At 32.6% G+C, this 21,667-nt stretch overlaps 1 protein-coding gene across 12 annotated transcripts; it reads right to left on the bottom strand.

Annotated features, from left to right (window-relative positions):
- Positions 1-200: 200 nt before the first annotated feature.
- LOC131955167 (putative ubiquitin carboxyl-terminal hydrolase FAF-X) lies at positions 201-21,092 on the bottom strand. Of its 12 annotated transcripts, none has more exons than XM_059319158.1 (57): positions 20,903-21,092; positions 18,831-19,114; positions 18,588-18,746; positions 18,376-18,488; positions 18,101-18,213; positions 17,820-17,925; positions 17,558-17,673; positions 17,337-17,403; positions 16,944-17,128; positions 16,712-16,853; positions 16,462-16,614; positions 16,257-16,361; positions 16,065-16,163; positions 15,646-15,759; positions 15,335-15,451; positions 14,660-14,846; positions 14,444-14,531; positions 14,296-14,347; positions 14,079-14,150; positions 13,834-13,937; positions 13,278-13,395; positions 12,520-12,833; positions 12,102-12,339; positions 11,801-11,938; positions 11,573-11,693; positions 11,256-11,383; positions 10,992-11,146; positions 10,623-10,860; positions 10,349-10,474; positions 10,086-10,252; positions 9,748-9,859; positions 9,566-9,621; positions 9,245-9,329; positions 8,988-9,134; positions 8,666-8,876; positions 8,263-8,507; positions 7,927-8,120; positions 7,633-7,806; positions 7,406-7,547; positions 7,175-7,260; positions 6,932-7,023; positions 6,727-6,841; positions 6,466-6,609; positions 6,170-6,282; positions 5,859-6,037; positions 5,637-5,728; positions 5,398-5,557; positions 5,218-5,308; positions 4,941-5,116; positions 4,605-4,778; positions 4,338-4,499; positions 4,042-4,101; positions 3,725-3,942; positions 3,496-3,589; positions 3,265-3,344; positions 3,060-3,129; positions 201-2,968 (listed from the first exon to the last, which is right to left on the bottom strand). In XM_059319158.1, the coding sequence occupies exons 2-57, from the start codon at positions 19,093-19,095 to the stop codon at positions 2,519-2,521; spliced, it is 8,022 nt and encodes a 2,673-aa protein (XP_059175141.1). In that variant the 5' UTR covers positions 19,096-19,114; positions 20,903-21,092; the 3' UTR covers positions 201-2,518. The 12 variants fall into 12 exon arrangements, with proteins under 12 accessions (XP_059175141.1, XP_059175143.1, XP_059175146.1 ...); XM_059319160.1 differs by having other exon boundaries at positions 4,941-5,113; XM_059319163.1 differs by having other exon boundaries at positions 5,398-5,539.
- Between the last annotated feature and the right edge of the window lie 575 nt (positions 21,093-21,667).

Here is a 21,667-nt window from a genome sequence, read left to right as displayed (position 1 = left end):
TTTGCACTGAATTTTCAAGTGTTTTATCGAACAACTTAGTTTACTTTTTTTAAAAATAATTCTTCTTCAACATCTACAGTTAAAAAATGGAAATCTTTAACTCTATGGTAAATTTCTTCAACTTATGCATCAAGTTTTGTTTTAACCACTTTCTGTAGCATGACAAAATGGAATGGAGAATAAAAGATGAATTATGGATAACAAAATGCTTGAATTTCAAGGCTCTTTATACCTTTTGGTTGTTTCTTTAACATGATTCAATAGATTGCCACCATGAGCAATACATTTTGATGCTACTGTTCCCTAAGAGACTGATGAACCATTAAAAACAAAACTGGTTAGCTAATAGTTTTATTTTAAAAAGAACAGTAGCCAACACTTGACATAGTAATAACTGAACTAATGCACTGGTTTCATATTTTGCCCTAATTGTTTCAGACTAGACCGTAATTGTGCAAAATAAAATAAAACCTACATGTAGTAATCCAATTAATTTTTTTTGCATTAGCAAACTTTATTTGAGAAACAATCATCACATGATCATTGGCAACACATAAGGAATCCAACATTCTGTCTTTTGTTAAGCAAGGCAAAGTTTACTTTTTACAATGTGAGGCCAAACATTCAACTTCTCTTGTGGTGTGAATTTTAATGTCTAATCAATAGTCCTGTAATGATGGATGTAGCATCCTGAACCCATTGTATGAAAGACTTAACAATTCTTTTTTGGGATGTAGCGCATGTAACCAGTCTTAAGGCTCCTTCACACAGGTGACAAATATTATGCTAACATTAAAGAGCTTTTGTTCATCTCTTATGTCACAGTGAGCTCAACTGCAAAATACTTGTACATTAAAATACACACCTAGCAAGTTGCTATTTTGGTCCAACATATCAACTTTCAGCCACCAAAATACTAAATTAGCAACAAAGAATAGTGGGTTCAATTGTTCAAGCTATACAGCACATAAATGTCAGACATTCAGAAACAAGAGAAAACAATTACAGAACACTCAAGATACACAAAAGAACAATTTATAAAGCAAGACGTAGAATATACATATATATGTATATATAAAACATATCAATCTGTACACTGTATTTATTATGAAAATGAGAACTCATTAAATTATGTGATTGTAATAAAACTGATGTGCTTAATTTTTTTCTATCTATGATCATTTTAATAAATAATAAAAAAAAAAAAAAGAGCAAAAACTGCAATATCTGATAAGAAAAATGTTAACAAAAGATCACATTTCAAATGATGGCCAGTGTACAGAAAATGTGAGTGGATTCAACCAAAAACATTCTACTACAACAGCAGGTCCATCTGCACACACAAGCTGTACATCATAGAGATGGAGATACCAAGATAATATCCAGAGACAAAACTTGGCACAACTAATCCTACAATCAACTCTTGCAATTAAGTAGTTCAGTCTGGGGTATTTTTCTTTCTAAAGTTTATGATGTAAAGCCAACATGTTGGAAAAAGTATCAACCAAAAATTGTGTGGATCAAAACTTGTGAACCATATGAAAAATAAACTACTAATTCCATTTTAATATGTAGAAATCTACTACATGTAGGAGATAAACGATTTCTAATTCAACCATAAACTCTTTCTATATAAATGTGTAAGGAATGGAGATGAATACAATATTGTTCAAAGAGCAATAAACAGAACAATACATCATCGATTAGCGAAAAAAAAAAAAGAATGGCCAAACAGTAAATAAATTATTAAGTCTTTTGAGGAGAGCAGTTTCATCAACATGATATCTAAGTTGGTGAGTATACATTTGAATAAATTATTCTGTACTTACAACCTCAATTGTACACCCTTGGCAGTAACTTTACATTTTCATTATGTAAACAATACACATTTTCTTATTACTTTTGGAACGCAAAATGAAAAAATGTCATAAGCGAAGCAATAACCAAACCAAAGCTCAGAGCATACCTTCTGATTTGTTTGGATGATGACATCAATTATTTTCTTCCACTTTTGGTATGAAATGATTAGGTACAAAAATAGAATGCATGACACAAAAAGTGAAGTTTCCCTACCACATCTAATGGAAGGAGAAATTTGTTACTATGATGTTAAGTGAAAACACTTCCTCTTGCCATGCTTGCTTAACATTTATTTGATGTAGGACAGTTGTAAAAAAAGCATGGCTATTTTATGCCCTAGAATACAACAAAAAAATAAACTCATTGAAAATAATTTCATGTAACTATCAAAACCTTCAAGTGTAATGAAATTTCAAAAGTGGCATAAAATACATAGCAAATCTTCTAAACATTCCATTTCTGCAGATCCTCCCATTTAATTTTTAACATCTACATCTAAGACTACTACTTTCAATGTTTGGAATTCTTATGTTTCCTTGACACATTCCTTCTGATCACAAAATAAACCTGATAAGGATCAAGTTTCCAACGTCAGACTACAGTATTTACTGTGAAAATCTAGTAGGTTAACACTATTCAAGTTGTCCAAACATCAGTTTCATCCCTCCACTTCCCCAGTTTCCTGGTTATCATTGCTAGAAGTGGGGGCGTGTGATGGGGAAGGTGCTGGGGAGGAGCTTGGTGTCTGGTTTGGCAGGCGCTGTGTAGGCAGATGTTGCTTGATGTTGACATTGATGGGAGGGGAAGTTTGTGCTGGAGGGACGCCACCAACAGGACCAGAGCTGAGAGCTATATCATTGGCGATGTCAGGAGGGGAGACACCTCCGTGAAGATTTGATTGCATCTGTGGTTGTTGGGTGACAGCTGGCACAGGTGATGGTGAGATTTGAGCTGGAGCAGAGACAGAACCTGTGGGTGCTACCTGGGATGGCTGACCTGCTGGGTATTCCATATGTGAAGGCTGGATTCCTGTGTATGAAGGTGCAACCCCACCTTCTTCAGGTGGGTGAATTTCTTGATCATCAACCATTTCTGTTTCTTCTTGTTCCTGAAAGAGGAAAGAATCATGTTAATGCAGTGAGAAAACCAACCTTTACATTTAAACAAAACGCAGCCAGCTAATTAATGAAAATACTTACATCATCTGGGCATAACTCAAATGCTTTTGCTAAAGTCACCCTTGCACTTTGTGATCTTTCAAGGAAGTAGCTGAAGAATAGAAAAAAGTATATTCAATATTTTTCATATGTAAATAAGTATAACGTGTTCTGGTTCATAATGGGAATAATTAATTTTGTTTGACAATTGTATTTAATAATGAATTCACAGTAAACAAATTCCTACCCATTGCTAGTTTCATTTGACTGTGCTGGTGGTGACCAATTGTTGTATGTCTGGTACTGAGTGTTTCCAGGATATGGACGCTAGAATAAGCAATAAAATAATTTTTAAAAATTAAGAACTTATCAAATAGAAACTTATCAAATTAGCAATTAAAAAATTGTAAACGATTTTGTAACAGCTTGAAAAATTAAATATTAAAAAATCTTTTAAAAAAGTAAGATTCCACTTTACCCTTTCCATTTCATCATTCAGCCAGTCGATTGCCCATGTCCACTTGCGTTTAATTTCTCCATTGGTCTGCAGCATTGCAGCAGCTGGTGCACAGCTAGTTATAAAATAATATTATAGTGTATATTAGGTTTATTAAGCTAGTTCATAGAGAGTAGTCATATTGTTCTAAAAACCTCTAAATCGTCTTACAGTAATTACTTATATATGTTAGTGCAATTGGAAAACCTACTGAGTGAACAGAGACACCATCAATTTAATACACTGATAGGCCCTCTTCTGGTAGTGATTCTTTGACCTTTGGATTGTATCAAAGAGGCCGTCACGGTCATCAGGAATACCCTTCAAGGCATTGTGAATGCGATGAGTTTGCCAAGAGTCTTCTAGCAGTAACATCTGAAGCAAGAGATCCATGTAGGGACGCAGCTCATAAGTGTAAGAATACGCCACCTGAAGTATAAAAATAAATGAAGTTAAAATACACAAAAAATTCTCAAAACATATAAACAATAACAAACAATAACACTAAAAAGGAATTGTAAACCTTACCTGCCATAATAACTCACTGAGTACTACTGATGAAAAATGTGGATTTTCCCATGAACAATACTGAAAATGAAAAACAAATTAAATGAGGGTATGTCTAAAATTATATTAAGATATAGGCCTATGTACTCCATTAAATGGTGACTAATTTTGAGCACTATGGATTATTTTTTATCAGCATTTGGTTTAAGGGAAAAAATGGCTTTACAAAGAAATTAACTAAACTAACCTTAAATGTCTAACTTTTTATAAGCTGTATAGAAACTTATCTCAACTTTTGCAAGCTAAAAGTAGCCTACCTTTAACAACTTTGCAGTTTCATCCACAGCATTGGCTTCTTCGATTATTTTTTTGACATACAGGCTTCTTCCATACAAAACTTCAGCAACTGGGTGTTGTATTATCATCAGAGGTTTGGGGCATAATGGATCACCGTGAGGATTTGGTATTGGTGGCTGACCCTGTTCAATAGTTATACATTTTAGTAACATTTTGTAAAGATGACATAAACAATATCTTCTAAGTCTTAAAGCATTTGTTATTTTTATAAATGAATATAAACATACAGTAATAGAAGATTGGCATCTTTGAGAAACATCACAGCATCTGACTAATTGAGAAACCACAGAATACAGCTTGCTAAGCTCAGCATATTGATACTTGATAGGGGGTCCAGGTCCCTCATCTAAGGCTACCAGCATAAACTGCTGAGGCACTCGCAGTTTTAAGAGTTGCAGTTTCTGAAAAAAATATCATTCAAACTATTATGAACCAACAAACTTCACTGTCAAAATATTTTTAAAATGACACATACATCTGGCACAACTAATTCATAAAATAAAACAGCACTTGCAAACTTAGTCTAAAATTAGAAAAAATAATATTTCTCACAAACTACTTACAATTTTCAAATTGAGCTCTGGGTTATTTGGGTTCATGTTGAGATACATCAAGAAAAGATGAAAGTACTGCTGCAGATGTCGACCATGCTCTGAGATATCTTTCTTCAACAAAGAAAGAGCAGCCACCAATAAGTGATCACTCAACGTAGCACTGGGATCAAGCTGAGTATTTGCTGCTAGAAATATTTAACATAGTTGAGGTAACGGTGGAAGTGTGGGATATGTTAGGTTTAAAGAATATGATGTATAGATCATGGTCTAAAAGATTTGTAACCACCTGAAAGCGATGCAATAGCGGGTGGACATGGGCCGTCATTCAGCGTAAGATTTGTCAATATCACAAATACCTTTACAAATGTTACTCGTACCTGGAAACAAAAGTATCATTGTAAGAGATATATTGCAATATGCTAATACTTGCTAAATTAACTATTGAAGGAAATAAGTAAATAGTTACCTCTGAGGAAGGACACTCAAGGAGATACTCTGTTAGAATGTTTGAATTTTTGAACAAGACATGGAGGGCAAACCAAGATCTGACATTCTTGCTTGTTCTCAGGTGAATGTGTAGTGCATCAGACCAATCCCCAGCTGGACCCCTGTCACAAGCAAGAAGACTTAAAATTTTAGGCGCTTTGATTCATTTGTAGAACTACCTCACACAAAGCAATCGAGTCTTAAACTGCCTGTATTTACCTTAGAGACTTCTTTGTTTTAAACCCAACATTAAAAAGAAATTTTGATGCAAGCTCAGTGCTGATCATTGAGATATGTTCAATTTCTTGAGTCTAAAGACAAAAAATTATGTAAATAGTGATATTTTTGTATTTATTAAAGCACATGATTAGTTTTTGTGTTTAACATCTGAGATGGGCAAATTAAATGTTAAGATAATGTTGAGTAATAACACAAACTTACCACTTTGCCTTCAACAATGCTCTGGTTTATCAGAAATTGGTTACAAACAACCAGTTTTTTCATGAAATTAAAGTACTCTGCAGAAAACTGGCTCTTTTCATGCATAAAACGAATATTTCCTCGTCTTACAACTTTTTCTATGGCTTGGGGCATTTTGATAGGGGGTATTGAATTGGCTACTGCAATAAAAATAGAGATTAAAAGATTAATTTTAAAATGACTTCAGTGAGTTAACTAAATATAAGTAACAGTTTAGTACCTCCCCTAATAGATTATTTTACACAAAAGATGAATTAAATACAAAAATATACCTATTGAAAGACTGCTCATTTCTTTACTGATCTCCTCCTCTTTAATTTCATCAATTCTTTCATAAAATAGAATGTATGCGTTCCACCATCTTTTCTGGCGTCGGAATGCAGAGCTATAAACAAGCAGATGGTGAATCTAACTTAATTTTTGATAAGTAATAGGCCACTCAAAAAAATATATCATTAACAATATTATTCTTATCTAAATAGGAAAATAAGACGATTGCTAGAATTTCTTTTAAAACTTGCATTGCAAATTTAATCAAATTTTAAATGTATTATCAGGTGACTCTTACCGTTTCAGCATATGGTCATAAACCTCCCCCAGATACTCTCCACCAAAGCACTGATTTTTCATTTCCTCTTCATCATCCATCTTGCATTCTGTTACATCACCATCATCAAACTTGTACCATTTTGGTGTCGGCTCATTAGGCCCTCTATTTTATAAAAACGTTTTAAATTATAATACATCAAACTTCAATCACTAAGAAAGTTATAAAATTCGTATTTGTTACATTTTCAGACTAACTTTTTTTTAAAAAAAAACACCTTACCTGTGTAAAATGTATGAATAGTAGTGACCACCACTGGCCTGTCCACTATGTACTAACACACCCACAAGTCTGTATTTTGTACTTTGTGCTGCATCAAATTCATCTATAATCTCACCTAGAATTAAAAAAATTCAATTGAATTGTTTTTTCAAGATCTAGAGATATTGATAGTTACAAGGTGTAAACTTATTTTCAAATGGTTTACCTTCTATCTTTGCAAGTCCCTGAACTGTGTATGGTTCCATATTTAATTCTTTAGGAAACTCAAAGTAATCATTAAATTTGATTGCACATTCCCTAAGCAAAGAAAATTAAAAGTTCATGTTTAGGATTGAATAAATAATTAAAACATCAAATATATAACATTTAAAAATCATGTGACTTGAGCTAAGGGCTGATTTTTTCCATATTTTATAAATTCCTTAAAAAAAACTATAGTAAAACTTACCGTTCCCAGTCATAATCAAATCTCTTCAACTGAATGGCGAGAATTTTTGGCAGTTTTCTTATCACAAGTCGCTTTACAGTATCAACCTGTAATTACCACAAGTATATTATAAATATTATAGCACTAATTATGTTGGTAAAAAACATGGTTGGCCCAGTTTAACTGGGTCAATTGTGATGAATATGATATCATGAGGAAGGCTGAACAAATAATTCAAATAAAAGAACAAACCTTTTTGTTGCATTTCTCACAATGGTAAGCATTTTCCCCTTCCAGCAAATCTCCTTTAACATACTGTTCCAGTGACTCAAACAAATTGGCATGGTTGCGTATGTCTACATTCAGAGTAGTAAATGCTTCTTCCCTCTGATACCTGCAATGGTACCAACAGATAACATTGATACACCTGTTTCATCCTGTGACATGCTGGACGTATTTTTAATTTTAAATTAAGTTACCTGTGAGGGCAGTCTTTGCATATCTTTTGGTCAGCAAATGAACCTCCCATGACTTGGGAAAGAATACTAGGCTGATTCAGGGCTTTTAAAGCCTCATCTAAGCTGTCCACTAAACTGTTGAAAAACTCCAAAGCATCATGTTGTTCTCTTAGATTCACCGGTTCACCCCAAAGTCTGGAAATTGATCAAAATTACCATTAAAGTCTGTGAAAAATTAAGGTACATAGTCACTATAGTATCCTATTTCATCCTACTTTTATATCTTAAGCTGATAAAAAAATAATTAAAACTCACTTGAAATGTTTCCAAAAGCCCCGAGGTACAAAATACTGCAGTTTACTGGCTGCTAAATGGCCAAATATCACTTGAATTTGTCTGAGAACACCTAGGTTATATGACTTTCTTTCATCATCTTTTGTTTGTGTTTGCCCATCACCACTTTCTTCATCCTTATTCTGACCCGCCAGCGGGTAAGTAACTTCAAAGACCTAACAGGATCAACACATGTGAACTTCAGTTCTTGTCAAAACATTTTTAGAAATTCTATTCCTTTTCCTTACATACATTCATAACATATTTATTTTGTTTAAATAACTGGTAAAAATCAGTAGGCCAGATAAATATACTCACTGCTGGATTTTCTTTATCATTGTTTCCCATGTTTTCTTTTTCAATGATGAGCATTTCTTCCTCAACGTTGTCAGCAGCACCTTCAACAGCCAAAATGCCATTTCGAATAGGTTCAATCATAAATAACTGTTGTAACACACTGTTCATGTAACACGTAGCACCAGCATTCTTTAGACCCACAAAACCTCTTGGTGGTCTTGGGCCAACCAATGGTACATACTCCCAGTCCATTACAGGTTGGTTATCTACAAACAAAGTTAGCATTTAGTTCTATCTTTCAGAAGTATAAATACTAAATTAGGATAACATCCAGTTTAATTATTTACAATGCATTTTCATGAACATGATACTTCAGGTTAAATGTAGTATTTACAATCAACATTAACAGAGGGTCTTGATCTACCTGTGTAATACATTTCAATAATCATGTTAGCCAGGTACTGTAGATTCTCAACACATTCCATACACAAGGCGACTAAGAGATCATAAGCAGCCACTACAGTATGTGGGCTGGAACACACAGGAACAGCATGCTCTGCTGGAAATTCTGCTTCATTTTTCCTGCACTGAGTCACCAGTTTGGATGCAGGAAAGATAAAATCTTCAACCACAGTCTGAAAGGAAACCCAACATTTGGTTTTAAGAAAAAGCGCATTTAAAAAAAGATTTCTATCAAAAACATAAAACAACTATTATAACTTAATATAATGATTGAAATATCTTACCTTAATGAGATCTGAACCCCCACTCTTACAACCTATATGATATTTTTTCTCTGATGATTGGAATGAAAGCAACTCTTTTGTAATACAAATTCGACCTTCTAGCAAAGCATCATCCACCTGAATCTCTCCATGCTTTAAACATTGTTTCTGTTGACAAATTTCAGAAGATTTTAGTATGCTTCAAGGAATGGTTATAATTTATAAAATATATTCAGCCATTAGTTATGTTTGTAGTAAAATGCTTAAAAAATATTTACCCTGACTTCCATCAACCAGGTAATTTCATTATTTAACTGAGGATCAACTGATATTGATCCTTCTTTTGATGCATGATTTAGCAGCCTATAAACAAAATATAAGAAAAGAATAATAGAAACAGTTACAAATATTAAAACCTAGATACTCTGCTTGAAAAAAAATAATTGATCCAAAATTGTGGTCGTTTTTATAATTCAAGCTACCTACCAAACGAATAAATACATAACAACAAATAATATTTAACTAAATATTAAAAGAGAATAAGTCAAACGTGAAAGTGTACAAAATTTGAAAAAATCTTTTACAAATCGCCAACTTACTTGCATAACAAAGTAAAATATTCATTTGATTGCCGGGCATTATCCTTTACAGTTGTCTAAAACAGATGTTCAAATTATTACAATTAATAAGCAGTCCTAGTGATTTTAAAATATAAAATGCAAATTTACAACTATAAAATATAATAATTTTAAGAGGAGAGTAACTATAAAACATCTCTTACCTCAAGTTTTGTGAACAGAAGTGTTACCAGCCACTTAAGATTCCTGGGATTGACACTACATCGCGAAAACATTTGAAAAAATTGTTCTGCTGCACATGTTCTGATGCTTCTGCTAAAGATTAAATAACAACTTAATTGCTAAAAATATTATTGAATAATGTTTGCTATTTAGTTTGGAATTTTAATTTTTGAAGATTCAGCATATTGTTTTTTATCTCACTATAAATGGGAATAACAATTGAATATGGTAAAACAAATACCATAAAAGTTAATTCAAAGACTTAATGCAATAAAAAAGCACTGACTCAGCAAAAAAGAATAATGGGAGACAATCTTACCTTGTTTTACACAACAACAAGAGATCAATAATAAAATCTTTCCAAGCATTTTCTTTCTCAAGCTGATCCAATGTTGGTGGACTTAAGGCAATGCACACAGTCAAGTTCTCAAGGCCTTCCCTAGCTACTAATATGTCTTCACTGTCAGAAACACCAGCTTCTTTGGGCTGGAAGACATTTAAAAGACATTAGCGACAACTAAATCTTTTAAAGAAATAATGTGAAGAAATTAGAGCTTTGCAACACTTGCAAAATGTTACTACCTTGTCAAAGGCTGCATGAATTTCTTCATAGGATGACAGCACAAGATTAAAGCTGCAAGCACTTGAAGACCAAGCAATCTTCATTATGGCTTTAACTGTGTTTAGATCTGGACTTACAGTAACCGCCTGATGTGAAAATAAGGACAATGATAACATAATTTAGATGCATTATCATTCCGATTTTATTGACAATTTTATATTAAATTTTTTTTTAAAATTGTGTAGCAAGTAAGATATAAGATCTCAAGTAAAAGGTAATTTAAATTGTCCTTACCTGCTCTGCCAGTTGTGAACCTAATCTTGAAGCTACATTTCTCATACTGTACTCTGAGTCAGGACTTGGAATATGTAGCAGAGCTTGTTGAAGTGCTACAGCTTCATCATGAGCTTTATGTGTTACTGTAGCTAAACGAGCCTCGGAACTGCAGGCCTCCACAACAACTTGAACACGAGCATGTCCGAGTACTGTCAGCATCATCTTACTGATCTTTAAAACTGTTTGATAAGCAGATCTGCCACAGACAAAGTATTTTAATCATTAACCATACACAGTAAATACTAATGGAAACGAGAAATTTACAATGATACTTTTAAAACATTAAAAAGACTTTATATACAGTTCAAACAAACATTGAACAGGTACCTTTTAGAGGGCAAGTCTGCATTAGGCATAAAGTTGTTTTTTGTTAACATGTTGATGGCAAGTTGAATCCCACCACTTAGGACAAAACTATATTGAAAGTCAAATGCTTCTTCACACAGAGGATCTAAACTTGGCATGAGCAGTGCATAACACACCTAATTAAAAGCAACAACAAATCAAAGTTAGTCAAAACTGTGAATGCTTGATACTGTGCTTTTGTAGTTACATATTTCTTGGTTTGGGGCACTAAAACAATGAAAGTACCTCAATATTGTAGAGTGCTTGAGTTGTGGAGCTATTAAAAAACATGTTCTCCAATGCTGCAGACACAGGCTGATCTGAACTAGCACCTTCACAGCATATTGTGGTAAATGTTTTTACTGTATGTACATCTGAAAATACAAATATATACAAATATATACTAACCAGATTTTTTTTTGCACAATTATTTCTTCGGCCATAAATGAAATTTAAAATGTTAAAGTAGTTAGCAGCATGTATCTACAATGTTTAATGGTTAAATATAGGAATACTAATAAGGATGTTATCATCAGAATATCTAGAGATATTAGACTAATTACCAGCTGGCATGATTTTGAGAACTGCTCTAGCTGTATCACGTAGTTTTGGTTCCTGTAGCTGACAACCTAAATCTGACAACTGAAAGAGGAACTGACTATACTTGGACTTTTGAGACATCAGCTGTAGGGAAAGGGAAAAAATGGAAATATTTATTTTTCACATTTTCATTTCAACAAGTTTCTGAATGCAACCTTTCACTCTAAATAATTCTGTATCAAATGACTTACAACTCCAGGTAAAGCACTTTCAGCCTCCAGGTTTGGTCCATCATACTGATTGTGTGGGGATCCTACTGAGCTATCACTACTACTATCTGGACTAGATGGCATATTCCCTCCTACTTGGACTAGTTTACCTGTCAAGGTCTTTAAAAATAAAAAAAGACATGATTAATATACAAAAGAGAGAAAAATATAATTCATTGAATTTTTATGTCAATAATAAATAAATGTGTTACTGGAAAAATGTTGCCACCTAGATATGGTTCTAAAACCTCATTTAAATCTTTGGGTGTAAATAAATACTTACCATCTTATCCCTTAAATTGATCTGTGATATGAGTTTCTTATCCTCACTTGGATCAATCTGTTCTGCATTGACATACAATTCTACTTTAATATTAGGGCCTGCCTTCACTCTCTGCAGTATATGTCTTCTCACTTGCCCAACTGTTTCATTTGAATGTGACCAAATTTCTACATCATCCCCTTGTCTGTTTTGACTTGGGAATCGAACCTTGAGTAGCATTAATTTACCACGACAGGCCCTATGAAAATTATTTTATGGACAGCATAAATTACAAATTAATATGATGAAACATTAGCAAAATAAAGTTAGAGACACATTTTGTTTTTAACAAACTATCGACTAAGTTCAAATATAATTCTAATATTTAAGATGGGAACAGCTTTTTAGAGCAAGTTTTCTCATGTGTTTTGTGTCTTACCTACTAAGAGGCAAAATAGTTCTTTCTTCTCTATGTGCTTCATCACACTCTGCCAAATATTCTTTCAGCACAGTTAACACTCTAACCATACGAGCAGTCTCCTGCAGTACACGCTGCTTGCTTTCAGTGTCTGTATCTTGTCCCAGAACACTGACAGTATCATATGCAGCTTTCAATCTATCAATACATGATGTTATGAGGTCTTCATGAATTGCAACTTGCTTCTGTTGTAGTCTGGGTCCCAGGTTGGTAAAAATATCCTTTAAAAGCGCTACAGCTTTCTCTGCCACATCGTCTGGGCTACAAGGTACAACCTGTTTTATTGTGAGAAGTAGAAGTAACAATTTAATTTCTAGCTAAAATAGGCATACCAAACATAATGGGACAGAACTGATTTTGTTTTGCCTAAAAGAAATTAATAAAAGATGAAAAATAGGTTAACATTGGCATGCAGACAGCATGTCAAATGAATCACTATTCTACCAAGGTAACCTAAAGACAAGTTTTGCAACTCATAGTTAAGGTTTGTATCCATAACTCTTTGATGACCTAGGCGACCAGATATGCTAGATATTATTGAATGTGGTAATGTCCAATTTATTAATGTAAGACTTTTTACAATCATTGTTAAAGAATATCTTTATTTTGCTTGGTTGGAAAGAAAGTGAACAGGTTTTTAATGCAGACAGTAAAGGGTTACACTAAGTTATACTATTTTTCAAAACAATAAATCTAGAAATGTTTTAAAATAAACAAACCTTCCATAAATAATCCAAGCCAATCAGCTCTATATCATCCATCAGATATCCACCACGTCTTTTAGCTATGAGCTTATTCTCCTTCAAGTTCACTTGTTTGAAAAAGCGCTCAAAGCAGCTAGTATAGTAAACAAACATAACAGAGTTAATATATATTTATCTCGAAATTTTTAAATCTTTTAGTCCATTATTCAAAATTTGTAAATAATATGTAATCATAGAGCTTATTACAGTCTTTTTCCTTAAACATGTTTAGAAGACTTAAAAATTTTAAATATTGAGCCATTCTTTAAAAAAAGAAAACATCCTAGTCTATAAACAGTTAAGAAAATTTGAAAGTTTAGTTCTACTGTACTTAAACACAATGAAATTAAAGTTGTGATAACTTTTTTTCACTCTTTAAGACTCTCCCAGCAGTTTAAAAATATTTTAAACACCAATAGGGCATTCAATTATTTATCTATATAATGTGCAGATTTATAGAAAATCTTACTGTAGTTTACATGGGGAAATTGCAAGAATTTTTTTCTAAAGCTTCTTAATTTTAAAAACTCACTTCATGCCATTTTCAGTGAGAAGGTCTGGGTTCAGCTGAAGAATGTTCCTTTCAAAGAAGTCTCTTGTTATTTCTGGATCTAGATCAGGTTCTTCTCCCATTAGCTTTAACCATACGAATAATAAAATTAATACCTTTGAAATGTAACTAATACTACATGTAATGTTACCTACTATCATCATAGCAAGCATAGTTGTACAGTTTATTGAATTAAGTAATATTTTCAATGTTTAAAAATGTATTACCTTGGCAAACCATTTAAAGCAAGCCTCTCTGTCAGAGAAATAAATAGCATTTTCTGCCAAGCAATTCCAGATCTTAAATGTAAAGGACATATAAAAATGTATAATGGTTAGATATTCTCAATGTTGAGAAAATAAAGAAGACATATTATAAAGATTAACTTAAGTTAAATATGTCTGCTTTAAAATAGGTAGAGACATAGTGAATAAAAATACAAACCTGTCTAGCTTGAGGTTCGCATAGCCACAACTGCCCATCTTTGAGCAGGAACCTAGAGCAAGGTGGAGAACAGACAAATGTAAGTAACAAGTTTCAATTTCTTTTAAAAACAATTTTAAAAGCAATGTCATAGTGAGCAGAGCATTACCTGAGAAACCTAAGCCGTTCAGACACTTGCATGTTGTGATTAAAACGCCCATCGGGTAGAATAGTAGTAGGGTCTTCATTTGGATGAGCTGAAAATTAATTAAAGTTTGTACAATATATTTCTCAAGCTTTTTAATTATAAAAATACAAATGGCAGCTTAAAGTTAATCTGGGTTTGTGTTATATTTAAATAAAAAAACAAAAAAAGTTTTTTTACCTTCTGCATAAGCCCTCTGCTTATTCATATATGCAGATAGATTCTGTGATACTAACATAACAATGGAATGTTGACTTTGAAGTTGGCCAATCACGCCATTGCGGTAATACATTTGAGCCCCTCGCTGGGTGTGAGGAAAGTTCTGTGGGGCCTGTTCAGATGATTTTGCACTCTGGTTCAGTTTAAACTAGAGGCATAGTATAAATGGTGGGAATGAGGAGCAAATGTGTTGATCCCTAGATTCTAATGTCTAACAGAGTCCCTACATTTTAATCTTAAATTTCAGTGAATTATTATTGAAAAGAACTAATGTGTCTAGTATAATTATGTTTCATTACATAAAATTAAAATGTAATTAAGTGTTTAATGAAAACAATACAGTTAGATAAACAACAAAGAGTTTAAAAAGCTCTAAAAATATCACAGTCCAGATCAACACTGTATGAGAGGGATTCTAGAAACAGACAACAATAATATTCCTAGAAGGAGAACTAAAAAACAATAACATACATTAATACAATAACATTGTACTATTTGATCTTAGCTAATTAAATTATTTCTGGAAATAAATGAAACTGTTTTCTAAAAACATACACTACTAATTAGCTATTTATATTATTGTAACTTAAGAACTAGTTTTATCAATTTAAAACTGTCTCAAGGTGTTTTAAATACCTCAGGAAACAAAGTGCATATTTCTTTGATCTGCTTTAATGCTGGAAGAACCCACTGATCATTTTTTAATTCTTCAACAAATTTTGAGATCCACTGAAGCTTTTGTGCATCCCTATCCTGCAATAATCAAAATAATATGAATTAGTTAAGCTAATAAATTGCTCAGGTAAAAAAATTATAATTTACTTGTGTCAAAAAAGTTACAAGGATCCTAAACAATCCAACAATCAATGTAAAAAAATGACTTAAAATGAATCAACGTGATTGTGATTAAAAAAAAAAGACAATTATAGTGAAAAAGATATTCTCACCGGTACCTGCGAGCAGCTGTAGTCTAAGATTTTATAGTGTGCACTAAGAGCTTGATCCATGATGTCAGTTGGGACATCATCACTATGGGCTAGATTCCACAACAGGGTTAGTACCTAGTTAAAACATTAATAATATATCCCTGTTATTAAGATATTTAGAATGGAATCCCCAGGGAAAAAGGAGGGTGGGCCGGCCAAGGAAGACATGGGGAAGAACGGTTGAAGAAGAGGCTAAAGCAGCTGGTCACACATGGGCACAGATAAAGAGGGCAGCCCAAAACCGAGTCTGATGGAGATGTGTGGTTGCAGCTCTTTGCTCCCCAGGGGCCACAAAGGAATGATGATGATGATTAAGATATTACCTCTTTTAAGACTGCTTTCAAGTATTAAATATATATTTATATAAAATGTTAACTGACCTTATGGGCCATTACACCTTCTTTGTCATCTTCTGCTAGTCTTCTGATTAGTTCTAACAACTTTTCTCTCTGCTTTTTGCTTGCATGATGCCATGATCCCTGTAAAATAGCAAGAAAATATTAGGATTAAATGACTAAATTTACTTTTTAAACTAACATTTTAAACATAAAAAACATTACTGATGAACTAACCTGAAAACACTCAAACAGATGGTCTAGTTGCTCTGGTGCAAAGTCCCAAGCTAATTTAGCCAACAAATCATGAACATTCTTAACAATAGCATCGTGCTTTCCTGACTGAAAGAGAACAATTAAATACAAGTTTAAATGAAAACCTAGAATAAGAGAGATGAAACACTGCAGCAAGGAATTAATAAACCTCTATTAACATACTAACCTGTGCATCCCAAAGTCTATCAAGATCTTCCATTGTCAGAGCTCTTTCTTTTATCATAAATCTGAGGATTTTTTCCAACTTCTCAACATACTGAGGCTGATGTAAACTGTCTCTCAGGACAATACTCAACACATTATTTTGCTGGATCCATTCCTACAATAAATTTTTAATATTAATCATAGAAAATAATCAGGAAATAGGCCTACCTCTATTAAAAAAAATAACTTGTATGTAATGAAATGCTACTCACAGCCATTTTATCTGCTGTTAGCCATTCATCTTCATCAACACTTGAGTGCCTACTACTAGACTGGAAACTAACATTTGTGATAACTTTGTTCACTTCATTTAAAGCATTCATTTTGCCATTAAAAGAAGAGATCTGAAGCAATCTAAGAATAAAAATGGAATTTTTCAATTGACTTTTTAAAAGTTTAAAATGTTTTTTAAAAATAAAAAAAAATAATTAAAAACAAACAAACCTTAGAATCATTTTTAATCTGAATATTTCCAAATTTTTTGTTTTTTCTTCTTGATTGGGCAACCTGTTGACAAGCTGTTTGAGGGCTTTAATGATAGATGATAGAGCATCATTTTTTGCTTCATTCTTTGACTCTTTCTTCAATTCTTCATCAGTCAGTTTGTCTAAAAATTTTGGTACTATTTCCTATAACAAGAGAGATCAACAATTTTAAGTATGTCTTGGAGTTATATTATTTTAAAATATGAATAAAACAGATTTTCAAATACAATCAATTATGCCAAGGCTACCAACATAACAGAAAGATCTTACTGATGACATTTAATAAGAAATTTAGGTCTATCAAATAAAAATAGTTTGTCATTCTTTTTAACAATGATGAACTTAAACTTACCACTATTGGCATAAAGTATTTCTCTACTGTGTGGGGCGTTAGAACTTCACTGCACATTCCAAAAGGTCTTAAATAAACAAGAAAATTATTCAAGAGGTTGAATCAAAATCATTGCAAGACAGGAATCAGTTTAGTACATCAAGTTATAATTTTAATTAACATTTTGAATGGTTATCTTATTAGCTAAACAGTCAAACAAGCTATATTATCCCAATACTAACTTGATAAGACTTGCAACAACAGGAACTGATAGTGGTGGACCATTGAGAAATCTGTCTAACAAAATAGTGAAGCCATCTAACTGACCAAACCTATTCACAAGATCTACAAGCCAACCCTGTAATATTTTAAAATAAAGCAACGTTTCAATATTATAATATGACAAAGTCTAGTTCAAAAATATTTCTTTCTAAATTGCATAAAAACTTTGTTAAGAAATAGTACAGTTCATAATTTCACTAATTGAAGGAAAGTTATTCAAACCTTTGGAGTTCTATGATCTGGTGGTCGAGCAAATAGAGCATCATCTGCTAGCTGTGCACCTGACTGAACATTATCTGACTGCCGAGTGGCATTGTAAGTGTGGAATCTGAAAAGTTTTATATTATTAATTTTTTAATTAAATAACTTATAGCAGCACAAGGTCACTGACCTTTAAAATAAAATAAGCATTAAAACTTAAGAATAACAGTTAATTAAACTGTGAGTCTGGTCATAAGCGTTTCTTATTTTAGGAACATTAGTAATGTAATAATAGTACTAACTTGCAAGTAGGATTTAGAACCATTGATAACAGTTCCAAAAGTGGAAACCAGTCTTGAGATAACTTGTGAACACATAATTCAATCAATTTGTCTGCATTTTTTAAAATACATCTCTGAAAAAAATGAACATTTTTTTTTTTTGTAAAATATATCTTCAAAGAAATACACGAATCATTAAAAATCAAATAATGAAGTAAAAACAATCTTATCTAAAATGCAATTTAGTCAACAAAAGATTAAAATCCGACTTCGGCCCAAAGAAATTATATGCTTACATGGATTTCATATTTCCAACCACTCACTGCTTCATCAGTCAAGATTTTTGTAAAAGAAATTGTCAAGCCTTCTCTGAAAAATCGTTGGCAGGCCTCACTTCTAGTGTCTAAACCTAAAGAAAACAGAACACCACACGGTTAGTAATTTTCAAAATTAGAAATATTTTAATTCTTTTTTAGTTAATTGCTATTTATTTAATAAACAAACACACCTTCTTTACTAAGCTTAATGGCTGCTTCCAAAAGTACTTCTAATTCTCCCTTTGGCAAGACAGGTACAACCCACCGTGGTCTATTTATCATTTCATCAAGCCTACTCAGTTCTAATAATGGAAACTCTGGCTCTGCATCACCAGCACCTTGCACTTGTGCTACAAACAAAAGATTGGAATAAGTAGCAGTATATCTAAGTGATTTTAAGTTGATATCTTGAATATCTTACAAAGTTGACAAACCTGAGGGCTCACCTCCAGCTTGTACAGTAACAGGCGAGACAGATGTTCCATTATCTTCAATCAAAGAAGATGAAACTGTTGTATTTGTGTCTGTAACTGTCGAATCTGTAGGTGCCGTTGTTCCGCTGCATGCAGGAGCAGAAACTGAGGGTGGATTTGGAAGGACAGGTGTTCCAGTCTGCTGTGTTGGAGGCTGGGCAGGGTTAGTGACGTTGTCTTGAGGAGTATCCCCACCTGCCGAGCCTGGGCGCATTACTTTGGTCATGGTTTATGACCTTTTGATACTGTTATAAAAAAATTCAACAAAAATAAACATTAAGTCCACTAAATGTTATGGGCTGTTTAAAAAAAGTAAAATATTTTATTAGCAAATGCATGTTACCTCAAATATTTAAACACTAGAACACACTAAATATAATCAAAGCACTAGAATTATTAAATGAAACTTTAATCTATAGTCCTTGATCCTAATAGTTGCTGATTAAAACTAAAATGAAAAAAAATATGTGTTGCAATACCAATGCCCACTAGAGACAGACTCAACAAATATTTCTTTGTTTAAAAAAAAGAAGTCTAAATTGAAAAGCCAATTAAAACTAAAAAATGTATTTTTTATAAGATACAAAGTTAGTAGGTGTATACTTCAGAAGAATAAACCAAATAAACATTCTTAATCAAGCAATACTTTATTAACTAACCATGACTATATAAATAATAAGTAACATGTGTTTTTCAAAAACCTACTTTTTTATAATTACTTAAATTACTCTTTCTAATTTCTACTCAAAAACATTTGCATCAATAATTAATGTACTGATTGCACATTATAGAAAAAAAATGAAGTTAACTGGATACTAAAAGAATACACCAACCCTACATTTAGAATGTAAAGCTATTAGCCATTAGCAGCTTAGCCACAGCTGTATAATTACAACGCATCCATACTATAAATAATTAAACTGGTAGGCCTTTTGTGGTAATTATTCTTAAAACTTAACCTTATAACAAACATCAACCACATAAAAAAAATTTCAATGTAGGAATATAATTTTGTCGGGTTTAAGCCTGAAGCTAAGAGCATTTTGCTGCTATTTCAAAGTTCATTTTTAGTTTATAAACAGTCAGTATTTTAACTGACATAAAAATTAAAACACAGGCAATTTATAAATTGTAGGCCTAATTAACCACACAAGTCTAATTTTATTGAGTGTATTGTCAAAAGAGCAAGAGAGAGAGAAAAAAGAGTGTATTGCCAACTAGACTAGTTCTCTGTTGGATTTTAAATTTAATTTGGTCTAGCCAGTAGCCCAAATTCAGCTGACAACAATTACAATGGTGGTAACAAAATCACCTCAACTTGCTTTTCCTATTCTTATAAAAGCGTCCCAAAAGCCTAATTTAAATTATAGGTCTAAACCTAAAAACAATAATAAAGAGGCTTAGTAACAATTTTTTAGATCTAGATTCTAGACCTAGATTATATGTTGTAGAGTGTAACAGTGCTGAGTGTAACAGTACTACTAGATCTACTGTCTGTCACTCTACTGTAGTACCTCACTTTAAAGTTCAATGTAAATACAGAAATATAGTAGGCCCTAATTTAAATAGTTTAGAATAACATACACTAGATTCTAGATCTAACTTAGATCTAGATCTATATAAGATGTAGGTCTAGGTTAGATTCTAAGAAAGATAGTTTTGTTTGAGTCTTTTGACTTTGAGTTGACTGTTTATTTTTTGTTGGCTCTGATGTTGTGAAAAAGTGAATGTTTGTACCCAGACTATGAATGAAATGAAAGCAACCTACTGACCCTGTTTCAATCAAATGTCATATCATAATCAGTGGAAGTTAATATCTTACGTTATGATTCTTCTAATAGGCAGAACAATACATTATCAGATTAAATTTGTTTAATTTTTGCTTGTTGAAACAAGATAAATAAGCGAAAGCGGAAAACCCACAATGCTTTATTTAAAATGGCCGACAATGATGATAGAGAACAAACTGAACGTTAGCTTCCCTCTTTTCAGAAGAGGATAAATTGGTTAAATTAAAGGTTACAGACACGTACCTAGCTCGTGCAGTGTGTGAGATAATGAGAGTGTGAGTACATTAGTTCTTCTTGTCGCTAGTGAAGGGAAGAGACGCAAAACAGATTATTTACAATCAGATTTCCTCAAAACAAGTTATCGCACACAATCTGCTAAAAATACACTGATTCAGTGTAGTATTATGGTAATGAAAATAAGTCTCGTAGTCCGAGACTTCTACTGTCTAAAGTAAATTAATCAAAATAACTGGTAACTAAACAGAATTTTTTTTATAGAAGATGAGTTTTAATTTTATAAGTTTTTATCAATCATATTATTAAAATAATGTATGTTTTTTTTTTTCAAAATGTATTTATGACAATTATTCGAAACTGCGGTTGTACTATAAATGCTGACTACTTAATTTTTTTCTTTTCTTGTAAAACATAATTAACGAAAGTACACGAAAATTAGAGTTAAAATGTTAAGATCTAGATCTAGATTAGATCTAGTTTCGATCCTAAAGATGTGTTCTTGAAACTTGTCAGAATTTTTAAAAACTTTGTTCAACACTTGCATCTGACGGGGGAAGGGATGTAATCACCCAAAAATCACGTCTAACACATCGCGGAAGAGGGGAGGTTATCAGACGGTTGAGAAATTTGACAATAGGGATAGGCTATACTATATATTTTAAATACATGACTTCCATCTCCCTATTCCATCGTTACCGCTCCCTTCTAAATGGCCTGCGTCAGTATGATCCTGGATAAAATGGCTGTAAACGTACGTTGAATAGCATTTAT

Source organism: Physella acuta, unplaced genomic scaffold, assembly GCF_028476545.2.
Source record: "Physella acuta isolate Inbredline_101_S28 unplaced genomic scaffold, ASM2847654v3 ptg001057l, whole genome shotgun sequence".
Lineage (NCBI taxonomy): Eukaryota > Metazoa > Mollusca > Gastropoda > Physidae > Physella > Physella acuta.
Note: the sequence above shows the minus strand (reverse complement) of the source record. Positions and strands in the feature narration are given on the sequence as shown.

What these genes read in the sequence shown, in the direction of transcription:
- LOC131955167 (XM_059319158.1), bottom strand. Translation starts at nt 19,095, where the DNA reads ATGACCAAAGTAATGCGCCCAGGCTCGGCAGGTGGGGATACTCCTCAA. An exon ending in ATCTGTTTGAGTGTTTTCAG is followed by an intron (nt 16,164 to 16,256) that starts GTTAGTTCATCA and finishes GCTATTTTACAG; the next exon opens with GGATCATGGCATCATGCAAG. An exon ending in GTGAGAAATGCAACAAAAAG is followed by an intron (nt 7,261 to 7,405) that starts GTTTGTTCTTTT and finishes TGGTAATTACAG; the next exon opens with GTTGATACTGTAAAGCGACT.